Consider the following 12,950-nt stretch of genomic DNA (forward strand, 5'->3'; position numbering starts at 1 on the left):
TATAATAAATATTAAATCTAATAACGAATTTATATTTTAGCTGAAGCCAGCATCCTGTTGGATACTCAACATCCCGAAGCTCAAAAGAGAATAGCTCTTCTCGAACAACCGCAAGCTCCTAAACCGGACGAACCCGAACGTCAATTCGAAAAACCGATATTTACTCAATTACTCACCGGTCCTTCCGAACTCTGGGAAGGACAACACGCTCATTTTGAAGCTAGAGTCGTACCGGTCGGCGACGCCGATTTAAAATTCGAATGGTACGTCAACGGAGTCGAACTCAAACTAGGATCGCGATTCAAAGTAACCCACGATTTCGGATTCGTTACTTTGGATATTATGTCTACGGTAAAAGAAGATTCCGGAGTTTATATGTGTAAAGCTATCAATAAATCAGGAGAAGCAGTTTCTTCTATATCTATGAAAGTTAAACCTCGATCTAATATCGTCGGCGAACCTTTGCAACCCGACGCTTGGCAAAAGATTCAACTCAAAGAAGCCGAAATGAATAAAGTACCAGAAATGTTTGTCGATACTACACCTCAACAACCACCAGTTTTTACTACGCATTTAAAGAGTTACGATAAACTCGTAGAAGGACAACACGTTTATTTGGAAGCGCAAGTAGAACCAAGAGCAGATCCTAATTTACGTATCGAATGGTTTAAGAACGGAATATCTTTAGCTACCGGTACTAGATTACGTAGTACTTTCGATTTTGGTTTAGTTACTTTATCTATTAACGGATTAAGAGAAGACGATTCGGCTATATATACTTGTAAAGCGACTAATAAACTCGGAGAAGCTATTTCGACGTGTTCGTTAAAGATCGAAGACAGACATTGGTTATTAGGACAAACTTTACATCCCGATGCTATTCCCAAATTAGAAGCACTCGAAAAACATCCCGAAGTTAAAAAAGATACTCCCGAACCAGTATACGAACTTCCTATTTTCATAAGTCATTTAAACAACGTCGAATGTATGGAAGGAGATAACGTACATTTTGAATGTAATGTGGAACCTTCAAAAGATCCAACTCTTAAAATAGAATGGTTCGTAAATGGAAAACCTCTTCCGTCTGGTGCCAAATATAAATCGACTTACGATTTTGGTTACGTAGCTTTAGACATAATTCATTCTTATGAATCCGATTCCGGAATATATACTTGTAAAGCTACCAACAGCAAAGGATCAGCTACAACTTCCGGATCGTTACGTTGTATTCCCAAACAGAACATCTATTTAGATACTCAACATCCTCAAGGTAAAGCCGGACTCGAAGCTGTACAAGACGTCGAAGAGGCCATCGCCGGCAAATATAGAAGACAAACATCAGCACCGGAAAAAGATTACGGTAAACCCGTTTGGGTTATTCCTCTTAATCCCGAATTTAAACTCACAGAAGGACAACCTTTGCATCTCGAAGGTACAGTAGAACCCAAAGAAGATCCTAACATGAAAATCGAATGGTTCTTTAACGGAAAATCCATCGAACACGGTAGCAGATTTAAATTCACGCAAGAATTCGGTTTCGTCACATTAGATGTCACCGATGTTTACGAAAGAGATCAAGGTATCTACACTTGCAAAGCTTCCAATAAAAACGGCGAAGCTTTTACTTCAACTACCATATACTGTACCGGCAAATCTAATCTAATCGAACGCACTCAACATCCTAAAGGACAAGAAGGTCTTGAGAAGATACAAGATTTGGAGGATTCGCTTCATCGACCGGATATGCCGAAAGCTGAACTCGAAGAAGGACACGCTCCCGTCTTCACTTCCGAATTTACCAACCTCACTAATCTTAAAGAAGGAGAAATAGCCCATTTCGAAGCTGGTTTAACTCCAGTAGGTGATCAAACTATGAAAGTCGAATGGTTTTATAATGGTAAAACTATCGAAGCTTCCCATAGATTTAGAACCGTACATGCTTTCGGTATGGTCGTATTAGAAATTCTCGGAACTAAAATTGAAGATTCCGGTACATACACTTGCGTAGCTACTAATAAATGGGGTAAAGCCGAACAAAGCGTCACCTTACAATGTACGGAGAAAATTTCCGGACAAAAACCGGTATTTACAACTCATATCAAAGATATTGTCGGTCTTAAAGACGGCCAATCGGCTCATTTCGAATGTACTTTGATCCCAGTTAACGATCCGGATCTTAAAGTAGAATGGTACCATAACGGACAACCAATTTTAGATAAAAACAGAATAAAAACCGTATCCGATTTCGGTTTCGTCGTAATGGATATTTCTTATATTCAAGACCACGATTCTGGCGAATACGTTTGTAGAGCTTATAATAAATACGGCGAAGATTTCACTAAAGCTACGATATCAGCTCGTGGAAGAGCGGGCGTATTCACCGATACCCTACAACCGGAATCTTTAGCTAAAATTAGGGAATTAGAAAGTTTACAAGGTCAACAAGCTCAAGCTCCGTCTACACCAGTTACCGAACCACCCAAATTCGTCACTCAAATACAAGACGTTACGAAATTGGTCGAAGGACAAAGCGCGCACTTCGAAGCTCGTCTTACTCCAGTTACCGATCCGGATCTTGTAGTAGAATGGTACTATAATGGTAAGAAACTACCTCACGGTCATAGATACCGTACCTTCCACGATTTCGGTATCGTTATTCTTGATATTCTATATTGTTACGAAGAAAATTCTGGAGAATACGAATGCAGAGCGTACAATAAATACGGTCAAGATTCCACTAAGGCTTATTTGAAATGCGTATCGAAGACGAATTTGATCTTGGACTCGCAACTCCCGCGGGTAAATTTACTAATAAATCATTCTTACTTCGAAATTTATTGTAAATAATTGTTTTTTCAGGGCATGGAAGGTGGTCTAGAAAAAATACAAACTTTAGAAGACTCGATGATACGAACTAAAGAAGAAAGAGAAGACACAAAGATTGGTAAAGCGCCTGTTTTCACCGTTCCATTGTCGAATATCGACAGTCTCCGAGAAGGAGAAAACGCTCATTTCGAAGCTAGACTTATACCAACGGACGATCCTAAACTCAAAGTTGAATGGTTCTGGAATGGTAAACCTCTCCGAACAGGTTCGAGATTCCGTACTTTCTGCGATTTCGGTTTCGTAATACTCGAAATCTCGCCGGTTTACCCCGAAGATTCCGGAGAATATTCTTGTAGAGCTTTCAACGAATACGGCGAAGCGGTAACTACAGCATCAATGAAAGTATCCGGTAAAAGGAGTATCATACTTGAATCACAATTACCTAAAGGTATGGAAGGTACTATAGATAAAATCGCCGAATTAGAAGGATTAGGAGCCGCGCCTGCTCAATTAACACCAGACGACGATACCGGTAAACCACCGGAATTTATAACTTCCCCTTCGGATTTGATATTAAACGAAAACGGTTTAGCTCATTTCGAATGTAGATTGATACCCGTAAACGATCAAAGTATGAGAGTGGAATGGTTCCATAACGGAAAACCGCTCTGGTCGGGATCTAGAATTAAAACAATCAACGATTTCGGTTTCGTAATTTTAGAAGTATCAGGCGTATATCAAAGAGATTCCGGTTTATATACTTGTAAAGCAACAAATCGCCATGGAGAAGCTACAGTTTCATGTCAATTACAAGTGAAAGGACGACAAGGTATCATCATGGAACCGCAATTACCTTCAAATTTCCGTACGGGAACCGAAAGTATACAGAGATTAGAAGAACAACTTCATAAAAAAGAAGAATTATTATCAGAAGAAGAACAACCTAATCCGCCGAGATTTACAGTTGAAATTAAAGATAATGTTGATGTACCCGAAGGTGGTCCTATTCATTTCGATTGTCGAGTCGAACCAGTAAACGATTCTACTATGAGAATCGATTGGTTCCATAACGGAAGACCGTTCGCGACAGGTTCTAGAGTACATCAAATCAACGATTTCGGATTTATATCTTTAGATATAGATTATTCGTATACCAGAGACGCTGGTGAATATATTTGTAGAGCTACTAATAAATGGGGAACGGCTACAACTAAAGCTACAGTTACTACTAAAACAAAAAAGAATATCGATACAGAAAGTCAACTTCCTTCCGGTATGAGCGCCGAAAAACTTAAAGAACTCGAAAAAGGACCGGTTTCTCAAGCTCCAGATAAAGAAAAAACTTACTCTCCACCGAAATTCATCACGCAAATCGAATCCTCCACAGTCGAAGAAGCCGAATCGGTACATTTCGAATGTAGAGTCGAACCAAAAGATGATCCTAAACTTAGAATAGAATGGTACAGAAACGGTAAATTATTACCATCAGGACATCGCTATAGAACAGTTTTCGATCTGGGTTTCATATCACTTGATATCCTTTACGTTTATTCCGAAGATTCCGGCGAATACGTTTGTAGAGCTGTCAATGATTACGGAGAAGATTTTACTAAAGCCAGCGTTTCTTGTAAAAAACTACCGAATATCATCTTACAAAATCAAGTACCGAAAGGTATGAAAAAATCCGAGACTCTTATGCAAATGGAAGCGGCAATTAAAAAGTATACTTCAGAAATATATTTAACAGAAGACGATTTGTATGATGTAGAAAAGAAACAACCTCCGAGATTCGTAACGCAAATCAAAGATCAAACTGAATTAGTAGAAATGCAAACTACTAAATTCGAATGTCAATTAGCACCTGTCGGAGATCCTAATATGAAAGTAGAATGGTTCCTCAACGGAAAACCTCTACCACATAGTAAGTATCTTATATCAAGTTTCGTTTTAAAAAATCTCAAAATGGATTTATTTTTTTAATTTCCAGAAAATAGATTTACCCCCATTTACGATTTCGGTTACGTCGCTATGAATTTCGGTTGGGTTTATCCCGAAGATAGCGGAGAATATTTATGTAGAGCTACGAATTTGTATGGCATGGACGAAACTAGAGCTATAATTAAAACAACCGGTAAACCTGGAATAATTTACGATTCGCAATTACCTAAAGGAATGAAGAGTATTGAAAAAATTAGAGAACTCGAAGCCGCTTGGCAAATGTAATTTCAATTTATAAAATAAATTAATCCAATATTCAAATAATTTGTTATTACAGTGTACCAGAAGAAGCACCCGAGGACGCTAAACCGCGTCAAGCACCGGTATTCGTCAGCAAACCCGAACCAGTTACAGTCGAAGAAGGAGAATGGGCGAGATTCTGTTGCAGAGTCACCGGTCATCCTCGTCCTCGTGTTATGTGGTTAATTAACGGTCATACTGTAGTTAATGGCTCACGCTACAAGCTTACTTACGACGGAATGTACCATATGGATATACCGAAAACTCGCCAGTACGATACTGGTAAGGTCGAGGTGATCGCTCGTAGTTCGGTTGGCGAAGCCATCGCCGAAACTGAACTAAAAATCATACCAAGACATGACGACTACCGCGGAGTTCTTAAGAATTCACCGAGACGTAAGTTGTTCGAGAAATTGATACACAAGCTATATACTCACATGCACAGGGTGTTTAATAAAAAAGTTATGGTTTCATGATCAAATTGTGCTGAAAAATGGATACTTGATCGTTAAATTTTAACTGTTTACTATTAAAACACCCTATATATATACGATGCACATTACAATTAACAACTACAAAAGGCATAGATCGCATTTTCGCACAATACACTAACTTTTCTGAAACATTTTCTTTTCTTTCCTTCACCTCGTTTCCTTTCCTTTCAAATTTCTTCTTTGAGCCATAAATCGCTTTGAAGCACAGGATAAAAGCTTACGCCGATGAAGGTTTTCGGACAGGTATGCATTAGATGTTGTGCTTTAGTTCTTTTATGTACCATTAAACGCTTATACTTCAAGATAATTTCGTTTGAACCGAAAGTCTCAGTTTCAAATTTTGTTCATTTTTGCATTTGTTTTATTTCACAAATAGGAAAATAAGTACAAAAATAAAATCTCAACCAAGTTTAGTGTTCATTTCGTTGTAAATCATCCCTTGGTAGCTGATTCTACAGTCTGGCACTTCTCTAAAGAAAAGAGTCTCGTTCTAGTGGTCTGTAGACGAACTAGGCATTCATAAACCACGTCTGCCTGTCATATAGATCTAGTAGAAGCTGCTCTAGGTGGGATTATGCTAGACAGCTCGGAACAGCTGTGATAATATCAGTAAAACAGATTGATATCAGCGACCTTTCTTCTATGCTTTATGCTGTTCAGGTTTCTGATCAAGCTATAAACCGAATCACCTCCTTCTGTATCGAGTCAAGCCTCCTTAGGGTATGCTTGGATGTCGAACTCCAAATAAGCGGGCAATATTTCGAATTTGGGACTTGTAGACCATTAGAAGCTGTTGCTTAGTACCTAACTTTTTAGTCTCAAAGAAGACAACAAGTTTTTGTGGAGCTGTCTTAGCTAATTCGGCCACGCGACCTCAACTCCAAACAACCAAATGATCTTATTTCATAATCAGATATGACCAAATCCTGAGCTGCAGTCCCAGGTACAGATCCCGTTATACAGATTAGGGTCTGTTGTTAGAAACAGATCTAAGAGGCTACCAAAGTCATCGGGGATTCTAGTTGGTTCAGTCCGTGAAAAAATCTTCAGCTTCATACCTCTCGTCGTTAGTTCTGCTGCAACCAGCTGATCTGAAAGCTCAAGGTTCTCTTCCCTATCGAAACGAGTCCAAAATTATATTTGAATATATATAGGATATCCAAAGTGAACCTTGGATGTTGTTAAATTCATCTTTGTTTCTACTAGAACCAGAATATGAGGTTTCTTCAACTGCATATGTTAGTTTACAGCGTTTATATTCGCGTTAAGACTCGGTATATTGTAGAAATATATTTTTTGTTTGATAGATCCTTCAGACAAGCCTCGCCTCCACTATGGACGTAGCAAAGGAAAATGACATAAGCAACTAAACTTGTTGAGATTTTGTCTGTTTTCAGAATTTTGTCATTGTGCATATTGTAGGTATTACATTATAAAATTAGAGAATATAAACAATGTAAAAGTTATGATGATTGACCATATTTGTTGTATTAAAACATCAAGGGAGACCCGGAATCGATCATCTATGATGTGGGTCCTCATTAAGATCGTGTACTATAAATCTTAATACATACAATAAACGTTGAATTTAAAAACCTTTTTCATTCAAATTTTATAATGTTTTACCTTTATTAAACTATTTTAGTGTATGTACAGTGTTAAAATTTGTCGTTATATAGAGTAATTTATAAATTTTTTATACATTCTCATAAGAGATGGTATTAAATTAATTGGTGATTACAAAAATAAATTACTCTATGTTATTTTTAAAAAATTTGTTGGTGACGCTCATATTTATTATGATTTGTTAGCTTGGTATGATCTGGAGCTAGCCGATTATCAAAAAGAACGTACCGAAACCGAACTCGAACGAGTGTTTGATGAGCGCAATACTACTTTAAGAGAAACTGGTATGAATGTTACTGGAATTCACGTGCAATCCAAAGAATATTCAGAACCAGATACAGAATGGCAAAAAACTATAAAAGACAAAAAAAGCAAAGAATATTACAGCAAATTACAAGAACTTGAAAATCAACAAGTATCTAAAGAAATTAGACTACGCGAGCAATCTCATCAATTCGCTATACCGGGAGAAAAGATTGTAAGCAGTACTGTCACCAGAGGAATGGCACAACAATATGAAGAAAATTTGTAAGTATATAATTAATACGATTAGATATGAAAAAAATAATTTCTGTTTTTTTTTTAAAGGGAAGAAAAACCTTCTTATGACGTTAATTTAGCACCGATTCCTCGTCTACCTAAACCCGAGCAACCTAAACAAGTACCGCATAAAGATATGGTCAGATTAAGAAAAACCGATAAAGGTCAAGAATTCATACAACAAGAAGTTGAAATCGATTCGAAAAAAGGAGCGTATCCGCCGGAACCTACAGAATCCGGTGTACACGGAAGAGAAATTCACGTATCAAAACAAAAACAAACGCAAAAAGAAGTAAAAGGAGATACCGAAATCACGAGACATATCACAGCCACCGAAACAACCGACGTTGAACATAAAGGAAAAACTACCGAAAGGGTGGTACAAGGACAAGTATTACCAACAAACCCTCCGGTATTTACTAAAAAGATACAACCGGTGAGAGCGTTCGAAAACGATTCGGCTAAATTCGAAGTCGAATTCGATGGGGATCCGTTACCAAAAATAACCTGGTACAGAGAAAACTTCCCTATAACAAGCTCCCCCGATCTAAAAATTTACACCTTCAGTACAAAATCTATTCTACAACTAAGACAAGTATTTATGGAAGATTCGGGGGTGTTCAGCGTTGTAGCCGAAAATCGTGGCGGTACTGCTAAATGTAGTGCTAACTTGGTGGTACAAGAAAGACGTAGACATGGTACTCGCGGCGCTATTCCCCCAAGTTTCACCACGACAATTCAAAGTACCAGAACCAATATTGGACAGTTGGTAAGATTCGACGCTAAAATAGACGGTACCAAACCCATCGATGTCTATTGGTTGAAAAACGGGAAGAAAATCGTTTCAGATATAAGATACAAAACTTTGGAAGAAGACGAGGTATATACTCTATTGATTATTGAAGTGGTACCTGAAGACGCCGGAAAATACGAATGTGTGGCTATTAATAATTCGGGCGAAGCTCGATGCGAAGCTGAATGTATAATAACAACTCCATCTTCATCTCAAAAACCTTCCAAACCAACAACTCCAGGTTCCGAGAAAGCCCCTACGGTTATAGAACCACTCAAAGATCAAACAATAAAAGAAGGCCAAGCCGTAATGTTTAGATGCAAAATATCAGCTAAACCGACTGCGACTATCAAATGGCAAAAGGCGGACAAAGTTATCAAACCCTCCAAATACTTTCAAATGACCAAAGAAGGAGATTTTTGTATGCTAAAGATTTCCGAAGCCTTCCCCGAAGACGAAGGAATCTATAAATGCGTAGCTGAAAATCCAGCCGGTGTCGTATCAACTCAGGCAAAATTAAAAGTCGTAGTACCCGAAACTCAAGAAGTTGCTCCATCTTTGTCCCCCATGAAAGATATAACCGTACTCGAAGGTAGTCCAGCTCAATTTAAAACTACCATTTCTGGTAAACCTAAACCTACTATCCAATGGTTGAGAGAAGGTTTCCTCATACCGGAATCGCCAGATTTTCAGGTAAGAAATCGTATCTAAACTACAGATTATTTTTTCATTCTGTTTTGCTAATTTTATCATGGTACTTAGTAAGAAAAAAAATAGAGTAACGGTAAAGAAATTCCTGTAGATATTGAAACCTCTTTAGGTTGTACTATTAGGAAAACATGTGTCTTGATAGCTGCTGTCTCTTCTCCAAAAGACATCTTGATGAATTGTTGATCTCGATGACAAACTTGCAACTACAAAATATGATCAGATGTGGGTAACCATGATTGGGTATTTCAGATGAAAAGAGCGGGAGAGATATAAAATTTTGTATTTTTTTAAAGTAGACAAGCGTAAGGAAGAGACTGTCAATGATTCTTGTAGAAGGAACGAGAAGACAAAGAAGTATTTTGAAGGTCGTTAATTTTTTGTGGATCAGAAAAATGTTCTACTGTAGACATTTTCGTATCTAAACCAAACTACATCTCCTTACTAGTTTTCTAATATGACTATTAATTCTGGTAGAAAATGAAAGAGGTCCTAGTTGAACAATGTCTTGTCAAGGATTATTCTTGACAATTGTTGCTATACAAAATTTTAGGTAAAATGAAACTAAAAATATCTTTCGATTATCTTTGCTCTGCTATTCTGAATATTTTCAAAATAAACAGCTTCGAAAATTTCATTTCGTTAATTGAAATATCTTTGTAGATGATTCAAGAAGGAAATAATGCCGTTTTATTGATATCTTCGACGTACGAAGAAGACACAGGAATTTTCACTTGCAGAGCAACTTCGTCGGCAGGTCAAGTTGAACAATCCGCTAAACTAATAGTCAAAAGTAAGAAATGATTGCTATAAAATATAAATTGTTAAATTTTGATTCATATAGTTGTTATTAGTAATTACAGCTTTGAGCTGCTCTATTTTTTTTTACAAAATAATAATTAATCAATAGCGATTTTCATGAAAAGTTATTGATTGATCATTATAAATATCGTTTTGTTTTTAACAATGAATCAGTGGATTGAGAGGAAAAAAATTCCAAAAAGTTAGGTTAATAGCAATGGTGACGTCAAATGTTGTTCAAGTTCCACGTGATATGTTTGAGGAATGATTATATTATATATATATATATATATATATATATATATATATATATATATATATATATATATATATATATATATATATATATACACGCAGCTTTGGCTCTAATACGCTGAAAGCTGGCTTAAGTTTTAAAATTTCATGTATAAATGCCGTAATTTATTTAATAAAATGCTATTATTAAAAAAAACGAGTTTCAAGTAACCTGTATAATAATTAGTGTCTCTTTATAAATTATTTTCCCTAATACATATACGACAACAAATTATTGATTCTACACAAAATTAAAAAAACTTATTTTCGTTGGTATTTTTATTAATTTGAAAAAAAATAAATATAGTGGCAGTGTGTAGGGTTGTGTTAAGTGTATACCCTGTATACACTTAACACTGATTTATTTTCGAAAAAAATTTTTTCGTTGCTCAAACTAAATATTAATCTACGTATAGAAAAAAAAAATCGCACCACCTTTGAGTTCCAAATACCATTTCTTATTTCTTAGATCCTTTAATATATTAATATTTCTAAATGTTTTTAATTTTAGGTCTCTTCTGTTTTAAAATAGTTTTTTTTATAATTTTTGATCAAAATATTTTGATAAAGACTGAAGTTAAATCGAAAAGTCAATTTTTTATCAATATTTCAAAAATTATTGAAAAAAAACTAATTTTAAAACAGAAGAGACGTAAAATTAAAAACATTTAGAAGTATTAAAATCAATTTTTGGTACTTACGATTTAAATATAAAGTTTTACCATTTAAAATATTGGAATTTGTGAAACCATTGATGTTATTTATACTGAACACACTGTTTAAACTACACAAATACTCACAATTACACTATCTGACGTTTTGGATAACCAAGTTATCGTCTTCAGAGACTGAACGCGCGTCAGACAGTATAATCGTGTATTAAGTATAAAATACATGTAACAAATATTTTTTTTTTCTTTTCACTTTTCACAATAATGCAAATCAGTCTGATCAACTTTGTGGAGAATTTTGTGCTCTTCGAAATCATTTTTTGGGGGTAACTCGCACTGGTTGAAAAATGTGTTTCAACGACTTCGAAAAGTATAAAATTCTCCACAAGATCCATCAAACTATTTTGTATTATCGTAAAAAAGTGGTTTTAGAAATAAAAATTTCTTACATGCTTTTTAAACGGTGAAACTTTATATTTAAATACTAAAAATTGATATTTAAAGCTCAAACTTGTAGATTTTGTTTTTCTATATATAGATTAATATTAGTTTTAGAAAATGATTCACCCTCCTGTATATACGATTTCGATATGCTTCAAAATGAAATAAAACAAATTTTTGTTTAAATTTTTTTATTAAACGATAAGTCCGTCGTAACGTATAAAATCTGTCAGTCACAACATTAATCATAAAATTCTAAATCCGTTTCGAAGAAATAGAAATTTTGTAAAACTAGTGGGGCCGTGTGCACGATGACACATAATGAAACTATTTTCGAACTGTACGTTATGTGCGTTCTAAATTTGGAGACCCCACCGAGATCTTTGCACCTTGCTAGATGTTATTACACCTTAAAAATATAACAGAGAGTAATTTGAAATACAACCAAATTTTTTTTCCTAGTAAATTTTACGATGATAATTTTTATATCCTATGAATCACTCTCACTACGATAATTGGCGGTTTTCCAGAAAGAAATTCTACAATAAGTTCTTATTTTATTTGTTAGTGAAATACAGAAAAGAAAATCAGTGAACAATCAATTTTTTTATATACAATAAGCTGGAATTTGATCAATATTTTACATACACCAACAAGTCTAGCCTGTTCAATACGAGCCACATAAAATTATAGATGTAATTTCAAAAGTTTTAAATAAACAATTCGTTTTATTATAATTGAAAGTATATTTAACCCTTTATATTAATCTATAATATTATGTGGCGACGAAATTATTTCACAAACACAAAAAACCACACGTAAATCACTTCCACTAAGTTTACGCGCCAATACTAAAAACACGACTGCAACTTAACCGAATATACGTCTGGCCGTTGGATATGACACACAGCGTGGTGGGGGCCGCCGAGTGACGTGTGCAACGTTTTCAATTTAGTTTTTAAATTTCAATTGTACTTTTTTTGAGTCACTATGCTAAAAATAACGTCAAAGAGTAGGCCAAACTTGGTCATACAAAAATAAAAATACGCGGGAGATGATGAATTATATTTAGTAATCGCTTCCACGAGAAAATTAACCTTAGAATGTTTATCTTTAAATTCACCCATGGTTATTACATCATAGAGAGTTATAACTATAAAATTTTGATGTATATACGAAATAAAAATAGATTTCGGGAGGTTTCATCTATTTTATCTCACAAATAAATTAAATTAGAAATTAAAAATAAATTTAAACAATTTCGAATAACGTACCGGCGATTATCACAAAATATATGACAACATTGTAATAACTATATTTAAAGCGCGGTAAAAAAATTATAACTAAATTTATACAGGGTGTTTCTAAATTCATGCGAGACATTTCAGTTTCTTTTATATGCCCTCCCCCTAGTTTTAGCAGAGCTTTTTAGTACAATTAATGACATTAAAAATGTTTCATTAGAAAATGGCACTTTTCGAAATCGTCTACGGGGAAACACCTCTCGCATGGTTGTCT

The 12,950-nt window shown here is 35.2% G+C and overlaps 1 protein-coding gene across 2 annotated transcripts in view; it reads left to right on the top strand.

Annotated features, from left to right (window-relative positions):
* LOC130441960 (titin) overlaps positions 1-12,950 on the top strand; it is a 159,229-nt gene that overhangs the window by 79,600 nt on the left and 66,679 nt on the right. For both annotated transcript variants that reach the window (XM_056775888.1, XM_056775887.1), the window contains 7 exons: positions 41-2,799; positions 2,860-4,747; positions 4,814-5,045; positions 5,102-5,460; positions 7,370-7,712; positions 7,773-9,210; positions 9,889-10,018. In XM_056775888.1, coding sequence (XP_056631866.1) covers positions 41-2,799; positions 2,860-4,747; positions 4,814-5,045; positions 5,102-5,460; positions 7,370-7,712; positions 7,773-9,210; positions 9,889-10,018 — 7,149 coding nt within the window. The remainder of the gene's footprint in view (positions 1-40; positions 2,800-2,859; positions 4,748-4,813; positions 5,046-5,101; positions 5,461-7,369; positions 7,713-7,772; positions 9,211-9,888; positions 10,019-12,950) is intronic.

The sequence above is a fragment of the Diorhabda sublineata genome, chromosome 3 (assembly GCF_026230105.1).
Source record: "Diorhabda sublineata isolate icDioSubl1.1 chromosome 3, icDioSubl1.1, whole genome shotgun sequence".
In the NCBI taxonomy this organism is placed as follows: domain Eukaryota; kingdom Metazoa; phylum Arthropoda; class Insecta; order Coleoptera; family Chrysomelidae; genus Diorhabda; species Diorhabda sublineata.